The sequence below is a fragment of the Camellia sinensis genome, chromosome 9 (assembly GCF_055761805.1).
Source record: "Camellia sinensis isolate YWXY chromosome 9, ASM5576180v1, whole genome shotgun sequence".
In the NCBI taxonomy this organism is placed as follows: Eukaryota; Viridiplantae; Streptophyta; class Magnoliopsida; order Ericales; family Theaceae; genus Camellia; species Camellia sinensis.
The window spans coordinates 67,922,070-67,938,927 of record NC_138969.1 but is presented as its reverse complement, the minus strand read 5'-3'; the positions used below and the strand labels follow the sequence as shown (position 1 = coordinate 67,938,927).

The window sequence follows — 16,858 nt, the reverse complement described above, 5'->3', positions numbered from 1 at the left end:
TTTTAGGCTAAAAACCCATTTGCAGCCAATAGCTTGTTTACCAGGTAGAAGAGGAACCAAAGACCAAGTACCTTGTTTCTGAAGGGCCTGGTATTCATCTAGCATAACAGCTTGCTACGCTGGGAATTTAGCAGCTTCTTGATAAGTTTGAGGTTCACTCTAATCTGTAGAAGCGAGAAAACAAAAAGAAAAAGAGGGGATAGTGGAACACTCACTCTTTGACATAGTAACCATGGAATGAGTATTGGAATGAGGCACTAAAGGGAGATCAATGGATATGGAGAAAATAGGAATTTGAGATAAAGAAGCCATAGGAATCTTAGATGGAGAAGCTATAAGAATCTAAGTTGGAGAAGAGATAGGAGAAGGAGGTAAGGATACGGGTGTAGGAGGAATAGAGGAAAAATGAGAGACTAGAGGAGTGGGGATAGTTAGTACAACAGTTGAAGAAATAGAAGAAGAGGGTAAAGATTGAGAAGAAGACATAAATGAAGATCTAGGAAAAGAAGACCAGAAAAAATTAATCATATTAGGAAGAATAGTGGATGGAGAATGGGAAATGAATGAGGCTATTTGGAAAGGAAAACAAGACTCATTAAAGACAACATGTCTAGACACATAGAGTTTATGAGTGACAGACTCAAGACACCCATATCCTTTGGTAGAAGGTTGATAGCCTATAAATACACAAGGAACAGACCTAGGTTGAAGTTTATAAGAAGAATGATTTTGTAAGGCTTAAGCCAAGGGTAACACCTACAACCAAGGGATCTTAAGAACTGATAATTTGGTTTTTGATGAAACAAGACCTCAAATGGAGAATGATTTTGTAGCTTAAGAGTAGGTACTCTATTGATCATAAACACTGTTGTGGCAAGAGCATCAAACCAATAGATCAAAGGCATGGAAGAGTGATGCATGAGAGTGATAGTAGTTTCAATCAAATGCATGTGTTTCCTCTCTGCTATACCATTTTGAGTAGGAGTATGAAGGCAAGTGTAGCTCGACTTTTTCGCGCCCCCTTTCGAAAGTTCAAAAATATCCCTTACAGTTCGGACTCCTGCAGTTTTTAATCTAATCTCACAAGTGCAATGTGAAATTGATAAACACCAAAGAGTCCAAATCTGGAAAATCTTTTGAAAAATCGATTTTGAATCAAATTGCCAAAAATAGATTGCTTTGCTAGATACAGAGTCACCACCTAAATATTTTATTTTAGAAAAATTTAGGAAACCCATGACTCGTGCCAAAGGCCACGTGTCCATCATCACCAAGATTGTCTCGGCTCGGGAACTTAAGTACGAGAGGGGAAGGTCATGAATTAAGGACCCCTGCTCACCCGATCAAAGATCAGCCTCTACTAATCACGATATGATTTTTATCAACATTATATGCTGTTGTTCCAATTTATTAGGCTACCACTTACTATGTGATGTGCGCACACAAGGTATAGACTAGTTTGCCCCAAATTGGAACAATTCAATTTCATGTTTGTTTTTCGAAAAAGGGTTTGATTTTGCCACTTACCAAAGTAGGCTTAAAGTTTGTGAATTTGTTACTTGACAAAGTGGGCTTAAACATACATTCATTGAATCATTCCAATTCAAGCAACAAGCCTTCATCCACAGGCATACAAGCAGTTTAATGAGTAAGTACTTAGCCTCATGGCAAGCATGCTAGTCATGGTAGTCACTCACACTCATGCAAGTATGCTAAAGCACTAAAAATCACCTAGTACTCCAATGTAAGATAAAACAAAAGAGTTAGAAAAGTACATGATTTCTAACTATACAAGATGTCTAATGCAACGCATACAATAGTGCAAACAAAATGGGCTCGGCTTAGAAGCATGGCATATGAATCGATTTGACAACATGCGTTCTAAGCATGTATTCTAAGAAGTATTGAAATGACAAGATGAATGGATGCAAGCATGAGAATGCTAATTGAAACGTGATGCCCCTAAACTAACCATCAAAAGCGGATAAATAAAAAGGAGAAAGACGTGGGGTTGGAAGGCATGCACATTATTAAAACATTGTGCTCTCACGAAAGAGAGTTCGAATGAATTAAGCTAACTAGCTAACTAAGCTAAGCTAATTAAGCTAATTATTACAAACCGAATAAATAGCTAAACTACTTGACTAATTATTACAACACTTGAATCAATTAACTGGTTAACTAACTAATTAAATAATTAAATAATAACTAGTTAACTACTTAACTAATTAAAGAATTACAACACAATTGCAATTAATAATTACACTAAGCAATCAACTACTCCGCCTCGGGAAATAAGAGATGTGCATGCACATGCTCGATTTTTACCCAGAAAAACCACCGTTTTGCTTTGGAATGCCTCTGTTTGAACAATTGAACACCAGTACTGCTACTCACTCTACTCTGCCTTACCAACATTCTATTGAATTTTGCATCAGTGGCTGGCCGGCCACTAGTAAAGGTTGCCGGCCACTAGCCGGCCACGGTTGAAGGTTGCCGGCCATGAATGATGGTCTGCGGGCCATGGAAAGTGGCATGCCGGCCACTGATGCACATGTTCATCTTGCTGCAACAGAGGACAAACACAGTATAGACAGGATATTTTAAGGGTTTGTTTGTACAACCTACCCCTCTTTTTCATGGGAAACTCAACGAAGTAGCAAGCTTTGGTTCACAACCATTAATGGATGCAATTTCATTGCATGATGGCTTGTGAAACCAAGTGTGCAAGGTCAATAAATGCAAAACAAGACACAAACCTCCTCACTTTCATGAATAATCAAAGGAAGAATGTAACCTTGGAACCTTGAATCATTTCATTACTAATGAGTATGAAATGGTTCAAGCTTCCATGTGTTCAATTAACGTCCGATTGAACACAACAAGTTATTGTCTTGCTTACTTTTAGTCCCAAATTTTAGTTACTCATTTTACTTTTACCAACCATTCTTTAACCAATTAAGTCCATTGGTGAGTTAAGTCCTCTAAATAAGAAGGAAGTGTCAAACAAGGGGTAGTTTAAGGTAAGAGAGAGATGTCATGCCGTTGATAATGAACCCCCAAAAGAGGATTAAACTATTAAGCATGAACCTTAATCTCAAGCTTAAACAATCCTAAGGTTGAAACAACCCTTAAAGCAAACAAAAAGTCAAAAAATGAGGGAGGTTGCAGAGATTGTGCTTGCTGAAATTAAGTGAGAAAAAACAAAAATATGCAATCAACTCAAACAAGTGGTGCCTAAAATCCTAAAACACCAAGCTTGTGAGGACATTTACACTATAAGAATGCAATACAAGACTCAAATGACTTAACCAATCCAAAACAGAGGTGACCTCCCCCTATTTGATATTGACTTCCCCCTCTGTGATATTGACTTAACCAATCCAAAATAGAGGTGGCTTAACCACGCTTCCACAAATCTGACAGACCACAGCATTCGAATTGGAGTTTGATCTACCTCTTTGATATTGACTTCCCCCTCCGTGATAATGACTACTCTGTGAGTCTCCTTGAAATCTACTACACTCTCTACCTCTTAAAGAACCTCTGCCTCGAAAGGAACCTCTATAGCTTCCTCTATAGTGACCTCAAGTTGCAGAATATGTAAATGGAAAATAGCAAAGAGGACAAATCTTCCATAGAAATAGGATCAAATCTGGCTCTAATAACAGTTTTGGCTGGTGCTCCTTATGGTGGTTGCACTCCTTTTAGTACTAATTCGTTAGAACATGCGCGATATTGCAATCATTACAGCTTCCCGCCCCTTCGTATTTGACAATCATTTAATGTTCAATTTGAAAACTGTCCCTCTGTGTATTCTTCGCTCAAAAGGCTTTCAACTTTCTTTGGCATCCTTCATGCCAACCTTCATCACAACCTCTGCAATTTCGCTCCCTACTGTTCATTTTCTCCTTCAACTTGTAAGTTCCCCTTTCTCTTTTCATTCTATTCTCATTCCAGTCCCCTGCGTGCTTTGTTTTTTAGTACGCATTTTGTTCATATTCCATCTGAAATGGCGAGGCATTTGAAAGCCCTCCTCTCAGAGGAGCGAGTCACAGCCTTCCATCGTCATTTTTTAATTCCAGATGACATCTACCTGTCCTTTGTTGCACAGAGTGTATTGGACATGGAGAGGGCTGACACAAACACCATTATTTTTCCCTTTTTGTCCATCGCTGAAAGTAAAGCCCGATTCCCCCTCCATCCCTTTCTTAAGACAGTTTTGCGTTATTAGGGTCTAATTCCCTCCCAACCTAATGCGAACTTCTACCGAATAATCATGGGTATAGTAGAACTAAATAGCTGATTAGGTCTTAACCTAGGAATCCCAGCTATTCGGCACTGCTACGTCGTGGCGAAATCAACCAATCGATAGGACCATTACTTTTTTAGAGCAAAAGACATAGATCACCACTTGGTGACCATCCTTGCTAGCTTTGGAAAATGGGTTGACGATGTCATGGTCACCGTCCGAGGCAATTAGAAATTTGGCGAAGGAGAAGATTGCCAAGACTCAGTGCCGAGGCAAAAAGGGAGCCAAGTGGCCGACAATCATGTTTTAAATAAACCATCTACTCGGAGAAAATATTGAGTATTGATCATTATTTCTATTATGCAAGCAACGACTTAAAAAGAGCATTGACATTAGCAGATGAAGCCGTTTTTGAACAAGTGAAAGCGGTCCTTAATTATAAAGGCCACCCAAACCTTCAAGGACAAGGGTGCATACTGTTAAGGTACAACCCGACTTACTCTACTTTCTCGGTCGCGATTGTATCCCTGTGTCGAGTGGTGAACGGCAGCATACTGCACTAATATTCCCTAATTACAAAAGCCTAAGGAAAATTGGTGTTGACGGTTCCGACGTCAACGAACAAATTGGCATAGATGTGCAATCAGAGGGCCCTACAGAGGACCAAGAACTTAACAAAGAAATTGAATTGGCCTTTAAGCACATCAGCCTTGACCATCAAACTGACCACCCATCCACCTTTGGCCGAGTAGCTTTATCAGCACCAGAAGACAATATTTTCACCGGTTTAGAGGATCTTCTTAGGGCCAAATCCGAAGCCAAGGAGATGGGCCTCTTGCTCAATTTGTCAGAAGACAGAATGCCGAGAGGATGGCGACTAGGAGACAAGTCAGCGATTATAGGGAGAGCCAAATAACTCCAACATGCGAGGGTTTCCCAGAAGAAACGACCTGCGAAACGATAGTGGCCGAAATTTGCTCCTGAAGAAAGCTAGGAAGAAGTCATGAGAGCCGATCTAATTGGGCAGAAATGACCTACTGAGGTCGTATCCAATCTATTGGAGGTCCCGCTCGACAAACGGCCAAGGATGGAGATGCCGTCCACCACAGATGACTTATCTGAGCCATTCTTCATCCTACCACGGATGAAAAATGCATCGGTTCTTACTAGTGGGTTAGCCATCAAAGATCCTGCTGTAGCCCTAAGTGTGGCTTCGACTCTCTCTCTGCCAGCAGACAGGGCTACTTTCCGCGCCGAACCAGATGTCATCGTCTCAATTACTTTGGCGGCGTAGTCGACCATAGTGGTAAGTTTCGATCCTTTTGACTCCATCTAAAATTTCTTTTTTGACTCCGACTAATAAATCTTGGAAAGGATTGCCGAGGTCGACCGTTGTCACTATGACACTGTGGAACAATTCGGCATCCTTGAAGGCCAGCTAGAAACTGAAAAAGGCAAGGCCATAGCTACAATCGCCGATTTGGATGTGGTGACGACTAAAGCCGAATCTGAAGCTGTGAAGACGAAAGAAGAGCAGGCGAGGGCCGTTGCTGTATAGGAAAAAAAACGCAACACGCTGACCTGCTACGTAGGGTTGCTGAAGAAAGAGCAAACTTGATAGATGGCTCCCTCAAGTCGGTGCAAGAAGAAGTCTCAAAACTGAAGGTCGATCTTGAAGCGGAGAAGAAGGCGAGGGAGCTTGCTGAAGTAGAGGTCGCCAAAGCTTTTGACGCCGAAGAGCTGAAGGCCAAGGAATTATACGCTGATGAAACCTTGAAGTTCGAGAATCGAGGTTTCAAGCATAGATGGCTCAAAGCTTTGGTGACAGCCAAAATGACTCTAGATCAGCCAATTCCCTACGAGCAATTAGAAGTCAAACTGCTGGAATTGGATCTAGAGGATTTGGACTTTTGATCGGTTGCCTTTGTAATAGATATTTTCCTTTATTTTTGTTACTGGCTTTGTAATAGATATTTTTCTTTCTTTTTGTTACTGTTTATTTTCTTACCTTTATTAAACAATTTAGTTTTTGTACGAAGGCCATTTTCATGTATAAAGTGTTGAATGTACGAGTACAATTTATTAATGAAAATGTCCATTTTACTTATAAATGTGTAGATGAATATGCCTTGCGTAGTGGAAATGAAAATAAGAATAAGGTATAACTTATATTAATTAGACAAAAATGTTAAGAATATGAGCCATATGAAAGTAAGTGGTGAAGTTGTCTTAATTCAGCAAAAAATGTTAAGGATATGAACCATATGAAAACAAGTGGTGAACTTGTCTTAATTTGGCAAAAATATTTCAAAACCGAATAAATTAATAAATATACAACGAACAATCAAGTGGGGCACTTGTCAAAAGTCGGCAGAACTATTTCAGAGTCAAATAGATTAATAAATCTGCCCTTGCCCAAGTTGACCATTGAGCGTAACCGCCAAATACAATCACAAAGCAAGTTCATGGGGTCAGGTGGGGCATTTGTCTAAATTCAGGAGAACTAATAAATTAATAAATATACAAAGAATAGTCAAGTGGGGCACTCGTCAAAAGTCGGCAAAACTATTTCAGAGCCAAATAGATTAATAAATCTGCCATTGCCCAAGTTGGCCACTGAGCGTAACCGCCGAATACAATCACAAAGCAAGTTCATGGGGTTAGATGGGACATTTGTCTAAATTTGGCAAAACTAATAAATTAATAAATATACAAAGAACATTCAAGTGGGGCACTTGTTAAAAGTCAGCATAACTATTTCAGAGCTAAATAGATTAATAAATCCGCCCTTGCCTAAGTTGACCACTGAGCGTAACTGCTGAATACAATCACAAAAGAAATTCATGGGGTCAGGTGGGGCATTTGTCTAAATTCGACAGAACTATTTAAGAGCCAAATAGATTAATAAATTTGTCCTTGCCCCAATTGACCACTGAGCGGAACCGCCGAATACGAGCACAAAGCAAGTTCATGGGGTCCGGTGGGGTATTTGTCTAAATTTGACAAAAATATTTCATAGCCGAATAGGTTAATAAATTTGCCTTTGCCCCAGTTGACCACTAAGCGAAACTGCCGAAAATAGAGAAAGGCAGTGACGACCACGGGCGTTTCGTAATCGTTGCACCCACAATTAATAAGCGGGGTAGCCAGGCGCGTGTGGGGCCTGCGTGGCCTCTTTAAATAGACACTACTTAGACCTAGAAGAGTGTGAAAGGAAAAAGAGCACTGTGTCGACTTGAGCAACTTCGTATGTCTAGTAGAGTATTCTTCAACAGTAGAGGCGAGGGAAAAACACTAGCTGAACTGGACGTAGAAATGAACCGTGGAACTAATGGAGAATCCACCTGGACGGGTCATATGGCGTCGAAGAAACGGGGGAGGCATTGGTCCCCCCGTTGTCGAAGTAGGTCCACAAGAAGGGGTGAAGGGGTGAGGTAAAAAAATCACTAAGGATGGGGGAGCAACAGCGAGGGAACTCAAGGACTGAGAATGCACATGCCTCAACGCGAAGCGAACCGACCAGGCCACCACGCCCACTAAGTTTTTTGGTGTTTTTTAGGAACAAACCAATGACCGAAGTGGATTCAATTATCCGTGATCCGAACGTGGCAGTAGAGTTCAATCGGCAATTTTTTCCACCCGAAGTGCAACAATCAATGATTGGATGAGGTGACTACAAAATTTTCAAAGAGGGTATCCATGGAGCAGTCAAAGGACTCTATAGCTCATATGAGATCGGCATGAGCCTTCGTGCCACGCAGAGAGAAATTGAACAGAAAGACAAGCGTATTCAGAACTTGGAACGTCGTGCGGAAATGGTCGAGAGTGAGCTAAGAAGGGCCAAGGCTGCCGAGACGCAATCGGCGCTCCCGACGAACCCGGTCGCGATGCACAGGGTAAACCAACACCTGCTCGATCATGCCATAGCCGATTGGGACACATCAAGCATGTTCGCAAAAGAAGCAATAAGAACATGAGCTTATGAATAAGGCTTTTTTGACGGCTGAAAAATCGGCATCGAGAAGACTAGAGAAAAGTTGGCAGATGATGTTTGCCAATGTGAGAACCGCAGTTTTAAGCACTAATGGATTAAGGCTTTGCAAGCTGCGGGTGTCGACTTGGTATCTCTGTTGTACCAAAGTGACAAGTTTCCCTTCGTGGCTTATGACGTTGAAAAGATCGATGAAAAAGAAGGTGCCAATTCGGAGAAATCTTAAATAACAAGAAAAACATGTTATTGTATTTTTTTTAGTCTATCAGTACCCATGTATTTGCATGTATTTGTTAAAATAAATATTCACTATGCATGTTTGTTTGATGCTTGTGTTGGCTTGTCATAATTGCATATTTGCAGCCCCATGCCACTCTATTGCTCTTTTAGCTCATTGGTGTTTTTTTACAATTGTTTATTTATTGGTCTTGGCAACCTAATTACAAAATTTTGCCGATTTTGGCAACGCTGCTTTTAAACCCTTGCAGCTGGCGTTACGAATTCAGAGTCTTTGTGATGGCCAGATGAGACCATGCACGAAAGGTGCTCCGAATTTCGAAGGATTATTCGGCCAAACGTGCCAAGCACAAAGGGAGCTCCGAATTCGGAGTCTATATCATTGTCAAACATGATCGTACACAAAAGGCGCTCCGAATTCGGAGTCTTTGTGATGGCCAAACGTGATACATAAGAGGCGCTCCAAATTCGGAGGCTTATTCGGCCAAACGTGCCAAACACGAAGGGCGCTCCGAATTCGGAGTCTTTGTGATGGCCAAACGTAATGCATGAGACTTCGAATTCAGAGGTTTATTTAGCCAAACGTGCCAAGCACGAAGGGCACTCCAAATTCATTTGATTTCTGAGCAAAGAATTCGCCATTTTCATATAGGCTGCCATTCGGTCATTCTTAGCCGCATATTTCCCTTTCAACTAGTTGATGACTAATTTTGAATCACATAAAACTTGTAACCACTTGGCATTTAGGTGAAGCGCATTACGGAGGCCGGTTAGCAATGCTTCATATTCAGCCTCGTTATTTGATGCATCGAAACCCAGTTTCACTGCATGTTCGATTATTGCCCCTTCGGGGGTCATGATTTCCCTCCCCCGCTACCACGTTGGTTGGATGATCCATCACAATACATCAGCCAAATGTCTCCAACATATGTTCTCCAGTCTAGTTGAGGTCGAGGGGAGAGTTGGTCTAACTTAAAGTTGGCGTGGCATCCTGTGAACTCGGCTACAAAGTCAGCCAACACCTACTCCTTGATGGCTGTTCTGGGTAAAAATTGGATAACATACTGGCCAAGTTCCAAGGCCCACTTAGAGACTCGCCCGGATGCTTCCGCGTTACGGAGCGCTGTTCAGAGAGGATAGTCCATGTATGAGCCTGGAAGTAGTGCATCAGCTTTCTAGCGGCCACCACAAAAGCCATGATCAGCTTTTCCAATGGTAGGTATCGTGTTTCGGCGTCAACCATCGCATTGCTTATATAGTAGATTGGTCGCTGCTCCCCGAGTTCCTCCTTTAATAACACGGCGCTGACCGCCCGATCGGATACCGCTAGCTATAAGATGAGTGGATCGCCTGGTGATGGGGTTGTCAAGAGTGGCACCAAACGAAGATAAGCTTTCAAGCAGTCTAGCACGGCTTGATACTCAGGGGTCCATTGAAATGCTTTGCGCTGCCGAAGTTTGTTAAAAAATTGTCGACAACGATCTGAGGAACGACTAATAAACCTGTTGAGAGCGGCGGCCATTCTGATCAATTTCTGAACTTCTTTGGGTAACTGAGGGGAACCGAGTTCTATAATGGTCGTGATTTGCCTCGGGTCGGCCTCTATTCCGCGATGGTTCACAATATAGTCGAGAAACTTGCCGAACCTGATGTCGAACGCACACTTCGAGGCATTGAGTTTCATTTTGTACTTTCAGAGGATGCCGAAGGTCGCAGAGCTAGATAAACATTTTTCCTTGGATTTCACCACCATATCATCAATGTATATTTCCATAGTTTGGCCGAGTTGTTCTTTAAACATAGTAGTGACTAGCCTTTGGTACGTTGCCCTCGCATTCTTTAGTCCGAACGGCATGACCTTGTAGCAGTAGGTTCCCCATGGGGTGAGGAATGCGGCCTTGTTTTGGTCCTCCGGATGCATGGTAATTTGGTGGTAACCCTGATAAGCATCCCAGAAACTCATGCATTGGTGGTGTGCAGTTACGTCCACAAGTTGGTCAATTTGGGAAAGAGGAAAGCAATCCTTAGGACAGGCCCTGTTCAAGTCTGTGAAATCTACACAAACATACCAAGATCCATTTTTCTTCTTGACGACCATGGTATTGGACAGCTAGGTGGAATAAGTTACTTCATGAATTGCCTCGGCTTCCAACAGCTTGTTGACTTCGTCAACAATGGCTGAAGTATCGTCGACTTTTCTAAATAATTGGTTTAATCTTTGGGTCAACGTTTAAACGGTGTTGGGCTATGCTCAAATCCACCCCCGACATCTCATATGGCGTCTAGGCAAATACGTCGATGTTGCCGAGTAAGAAGGAAACCAACTCGTCATTTAACTACGCTCAAGGAGGTGCCGATCATGAAGAATTTGTCGCGTTCCCCTTTGATGCCGATCTGATCGAGGTCTTCGGTTGCCTTATCGCTGGGGGTTTTTCCAACGTCCTTGAGGCTTTCTTGATTTGGAACTTCAATCGAGTTCACTTCCAGTTCCTTCAGCTTCTTTTCCGAATCAATAAGATAGCATGCCTTTGTCGATTTTTGAGAACCTCGAATTTGCTCAATTCCATATTGTGTTGGAAAACGAAGTAACTGATGGTAAGTACTAGTTACTGCCTGCATCACGTGCAACCAGGTTTTTCCCATGATGAGATTGTATGGTGATGGAAGTTTGACGACCAGAAATTCCATGTCCACTGATTTAGTACCTACACACACTAGCAGTATAATCTTGCCCAAAGAATACTTGGGTTTGGCGTTAAAGCTGAATAGGGGGTACTCGACCGATAGCAAGTCCGAATTGGTGAAGTCAAGTTTAATGAATGTCTTGTGATACATTATCTCTGAGGTACTCTCCTGATCGATTAGGATGCGTTCTACGACGAATCTGTTTGTGCGTAACTCAATAATAAGGGCATCTTCATGGGAGAGCATTAAGCCTTAAGATCGGTGTCGTCGAAGCTGATTTTGGAGTCTCATGAGTCCATTTGGCTGGTGTGAACGGCTTGGACGAGCTAGGTTGTAGCTGGATCGTATGTACCTGAATTAGCGGTGGTAGACTATATATCATGTGAATCACACCAAGTGGAGGTGAATCCGGACGTAGAGCTGCAGTGCTTGGTGGATTGTCCTTTCGAACTGCCTTGCACCAACTCCTCCGAATGGTCCTTCAGTGCATAACAATTGTCAGTCTCATGGCCATGATCCTTGTGATATTCACACCACATATCCGTTCGTCTAGTATCAGGGGGTCTAATCATCTTGGACGGCCATTTAAAGAACAGCAGATGCTAGACTTTAGGAAAGATCTTGTTGATCGGTTCTGCCAACTCTATGTACTTCTTGTCCGAACGTCTGGGGTGCCTGCTATCCACTTGATATTGTTCATTCAAACGGCGCGAACATTGTTTGCTTGATTGATGCAAATCCTGCCGATTGTCGCGTTTTGCTTGGTGCCGCGGCGCAGGGCTCCCTGATGGTACGGCGCTTATCAGTTGAATCAGACCAGATGATGCCATCTTCACGACTTTATGTTCGACCTTCCACCTTGCAATACTCCTCAACTTTCTTCATTAGCGCCCAGACTGTTTTAGGAGGCCCTCTGGTCAACGAGTTTCTGAGAGGACTATCAGGTTGTAATCCCATTTTAAAGGCACTGATAGCCATGGAGTCATTGCAAGCATCGTCTACCAAGTTGAAACATTCCTAGTAGTGCGCCGAATATTCATGGAGGGTTTTTTCTAGTTTAATTTGCATTGCCCAGAGAGAGTCAGCTTGCTTCGGCTGGACCTCGTTGATGATGAATCTTTCCTTGAAGGACTTTTGGAGTTAATGAAAACTTTTTACTGAGGTCGGCTCCAGTTTATAATACCATCTGACGGCCAATGGCTCCAAGATGCTTGAAAACATTCGGCACATAAGTGCTTCATCATCAGCATGTAATGGCGAATGTGATCCGTAGAGTTTGAATTACCGTCATACAGGGTAAACGTTAGTGCTTTAAACTTTTTTGGTAGTGTAGCCCTTGCAATGCGTCGTACGAAAGGATCGTGTTTATCTTCTGCATCCAAACCATCTCTTTTTCCTCGCCTATGCCGTACATACAAACTTCTCTCGGATGAACTGGATACATCAACTCGCTCCTTCTTCCTGGGTTCTTGAGATGACGAATCGAAAGCACTGCTACTATCATGTTTCCAATGCTGACGTCGCCGATCATCCTCATTCTTTTCTAGCGACCGATCCCAGCCATGACGCGACGCGGTTTGTTGGGATTTGGCTAATTCAGCGACTTACATAAACGTTCGTTATCAGCCACCATATCTTCTAGACGTTGTTCGTTTCGTTTTCTTGATCCATGATCGTCTGCATGGTTTCCTATATAGAGGTCGAAGGTGAAGTTTGAGCTACTGGGTCGAAGTTCAGGGCCCTTCGTGCGGTGATATTCTTCGGACCAAGCATGGTTCTTGGTGTAACATCCTCAGCAACGAAAGAATGATCATCTATTAAGTCTGACATGAACACGTTTGAGTATTCCTACAGACGGCCCCAATTGTGGATATGTGGTTAGGAAATACCCTTTGGCCTAAGCAGACTCTCTTGATCCTCGAGTTTGTACTTGAAAGAGGAATGAACAATCTGGTCGGGGGTGCCAAAATTAGCGCTCCGACGGGCAAGTTAGTATTCTCTCAAGTTTTTCTTATATCTCAAGTTATCTTTTTTTACATACCTCATTTTTGGTTGATGCTCCTTCTTTTTATATTACTCTTCTAGGGCCCACTTTCTTATTATAGACATCCCGCCCTCACAGCTAGGCCCCCAATCATTCCGTAGGATTTATGGCCTATTCAGCCGCAAGCTTGGTTCTATTCGGATTCACGCGTCTTCTCGATAATCTTATCCCGAGGGTAAAGCTATTATGAGCCGAATAATACACGACTCCTATTTACATACAGTATCTCAAACTCAGCCACCACACTTTCAAAATATCATGTAATTGGCTCTTCCATATAATGTAATTGCTTGAATCAAGCTTTGTAGTCACAAAAGAAATCAAATTTGAGATCAATAGTGTAAGATTTGCAGGTAGAGAGGAAGAATAAGAAGAAGAATTGACAGCACTTGAAGAATCTTGAGGTGTAGGGTTTGGAGTAGCTATTGCAGAATCTCCAAGAATCTATGCTCATAGGAGCTTAAAGCTCTGATACCATAAAGAAATATGATTCGTTTCATTCAATACCATTTATAGAGAGTTCTAATATGTTATATACATGTTATACAATTGCTTAACTATAATTACTAACTACCTGACCTAACCATAACTACTTGCATCTAACTATAGTTCTAACAAACTAACAATTTGCTTTGAGATGGTTGCTGTGAGATGGCTTGAGTTGTAGCAGTTGATGCGTCTTTAACTACAGCTAAAGTTGCAACCTTGGCCTTGGCTGTGATTGTAGGCTGCATTAGCTATGACTGAGCTTGTCCTGTGTTTATGATAGGCTGCCATGTCTATGCTTAGCAGCTTATGATCCTTATCAGTAACAACGGGATTTTATTAAACTTATACATTTTTATTTTTGTTTTTTGTCAATTCGTAAAGTATAATATTATAAATGTCCTGAGATTTACAACAACATGACCTATAAATCTAAGATCAATAACTAAAATTCTATTAATCCAACAATACGGACAAACAAATAACAAAATCTACAATCAAAAAGTTCAATCATTGTAACAAAAGAGTCCCATAATAAAAAGAAATAAACTAAACAGATCCCAAATAGGGAATGAATTATCAATTAATTTAATTTTTGCCTGAACTTGTTAGTTAAAAGTGTACAAGAATAACCAAAAAAATAAAACATTTTTAAAGTTTTAAAAATACAAGTTTTACATGATTTAAGGAGGGAGAATATTACAATTTTATAAGGGATAAACAATACACAATCTTTATATATATGGGTAATAGTATAAATATTAAAAGTTTAGGGACGCACATGACCCCTTAGGCCTTAGGTGGCTCTGTCCCTGCTTGCTTGATATATTTTAGGGAAATTTTGTTACATATTTTTGTGGTGTATTAAGTATTTTTGTGGTAAATATTATATATATATATATATATATTTGTATAAATTACAATAATTTTTGATTGAGAAATGAAGTTACTTGCTGGTAATGTCATACATTTTTGGAGTACTTACGTGTAACTCTTAATAAGTAAACTTATTGTCTAATAGGTCATGTGAAAAAAATTTGTCATAAAAAAATGTCACTAATTATAATTTTTAGCCACAATTTATAAAAATTATGACAAAAAGGTCATTAATTGTTAATTTTTAGCGACGTATGTAAAAAATTGTCACAAAAAAAATGTTTTTTGCAACAATTTTACCAATACTTATTTTTAATAGGACTTGATGAGAATTAAGTCTTAACTATTAAGACCTATTGGTAGTTTACCCTACATTTTTAATCTAAACATTTTCTAACCACAAAATGTGTAACAATATCACAAATTACGTAATAATATCACAAAAATACATAACTTTATTTCTCAACCATCTTACAAAAAAAAAAAAAAAATGGAATGTTTACCAAAAAAAATGCATAATACACAACAAAAACATTTCACAAGGTGTATAGACACATATAGTAAAACTGCTACAATATATATATATATATATATAACAATTTTAGGAACTATACTCTTGTCTCCAAAAGTAAAAATTTTGTTACAAAAAAATTTAAAGATTTATTGTTATTACGCAAATGTCCTGAAAAGTCAAAAAAAAAAAATAGAAAATGTTGTTAACAAATACATTTTTTGGGACAAAATAATTGTGAAAAAAAATAGTTTTTGAGACAAAATTTTTCGTTCTAAAAGAATATTAATTCATCACTGAATATCCAATTTTGTTTTTAAAAATACAATAATGATACTTTTAACAACTAACATATTCCATTCTTTAAAAATTATTTTATTCCTAATTTTTATTTTAAATAATTTACTATAAGAGATGCTAGGGTTTGTTGTATGTGTAATTCAAATGTGGAGAATTTCAAAAGTTTCAAAATACAGTTTTAACAAGTAATATATTCCATCTTTAAAAATGATTTTATTCCTAGTTTTTAGTCTAAAAAATCTTATTTTATTGTAAGAGTAATGTTAGGAATTATAAAAAAATAAAAAATATTATAAAATTTTTTATAAAGATTTTTCATTTTTTAATTACTATGTAATATTTTATTGTGTGTATAATATAAAATATGCAAGTTGCATCAGAACAAAATTAAACTAGTAGATAACAAAAACACCACAGAAGTTTCAAAATCAAAGATACTTGGGTTCTTAATAAAAAATCTCACAATCAAAACCAAAATCAATTTGGATTATAATTAAAAAAACACCACAAAGTTCTCATAAACAACCACTCACAAAATTGGAAATTTACTCAGAAGTCTTATCCTAGAAAAGTATGTTTCGAAAAGTTTCATAAATTTTTTTTGTAAATTATTATGTCCCATTTAATTTGAAATGGTATACCGTAAAATTATTTCACTATATTTCTTAAAGAATTCAAATGTGATAATGAGACATTTGTGTACTATTGTCATATTAAACTTTTGTCAAATGTATCACTTTTAAAATGTAACAATATAACATCATTCTAATATGTTCACTATTATCTTATTAAACTTTTACCAAATGTGTCATTTTTTTTAAAATGTGACAATGAGACATCTGTGGTTTATTATTTTATTAAATTTTTGTTAAGTGTGACAATGTAACATTTATTCTAATGTGTATCATTATCTTATCATGTTTCCAAATGTGGGTATACTACATTTAGGAGATTTTGATGTGGGATAGGACTTATGGATTCATAAAATTATTTATGGGACTAAATGATCCATGAATCATGAATATATGATTTATTAACAAACGCCTCATATAAAAAATCTCATAACCAAAACCAAAATCAATTTGGATAATAATAATAATAATAATTAAAAATAAAAAGACACCACAAATTTCTCATAATCAACTACCACAAAACTGTATAACCAATTCACCATCTCCACAATCCTTAACCAACATGATTCATTATTAGGACAACAAATGAGTTGATAAATTGCTTCATAATTATAGATCATAACTAAGGCATCCTGAGTCATAACTTAGAAAATGTCAAAACAATAACTAAGCAATAATGGAGTCCAATTTTGTTCACACGCACTATTTGAAAGTGTGAACAATAAGAAATTTTTATATGTCAATAGGGTATCATGTGACATTACCTTTCACTAATCACAAATGTATATGTCCTTTATTATTTCTGAAACACCTAACATAAATATAGTGGACCCTACAGCTAGAA

At 39.1% G+C, this 16,858-nt stretch overlaps 1 protein-coding gene across 1 annotated transcript; it reads right to left on the bottom strand.

Annotated features, from left to right (window-relative positions):
* Window positions 1-10,808: 10,808 nt before the first annotated feature.
* On the bottom strand, window positions 10,809-11,411 carry LOC145799515 (uncharacterized). Its single transcript, XM_082889106.1, has one exon. The coding sequence runs from the start codon at window positions 11,409-11,411 to the stop codon at window positions 10,809-10,811; it is 603 nt and encodes a 200-aa protein (XP_082745232.1).
* Window positions 11,412-16,858: the final 5,447 nt, after the last annotated feature.

Bases quoted from the DNA above. Each gene is read 5' to 3' on its own strand.
- LOC145799515 (XM_082889106.1), bottom strand. From the start codon at position 11,411: ATGCTCTCCCATGAAGATGCCCTTATTATTGAGTTACGCACAAACAGA.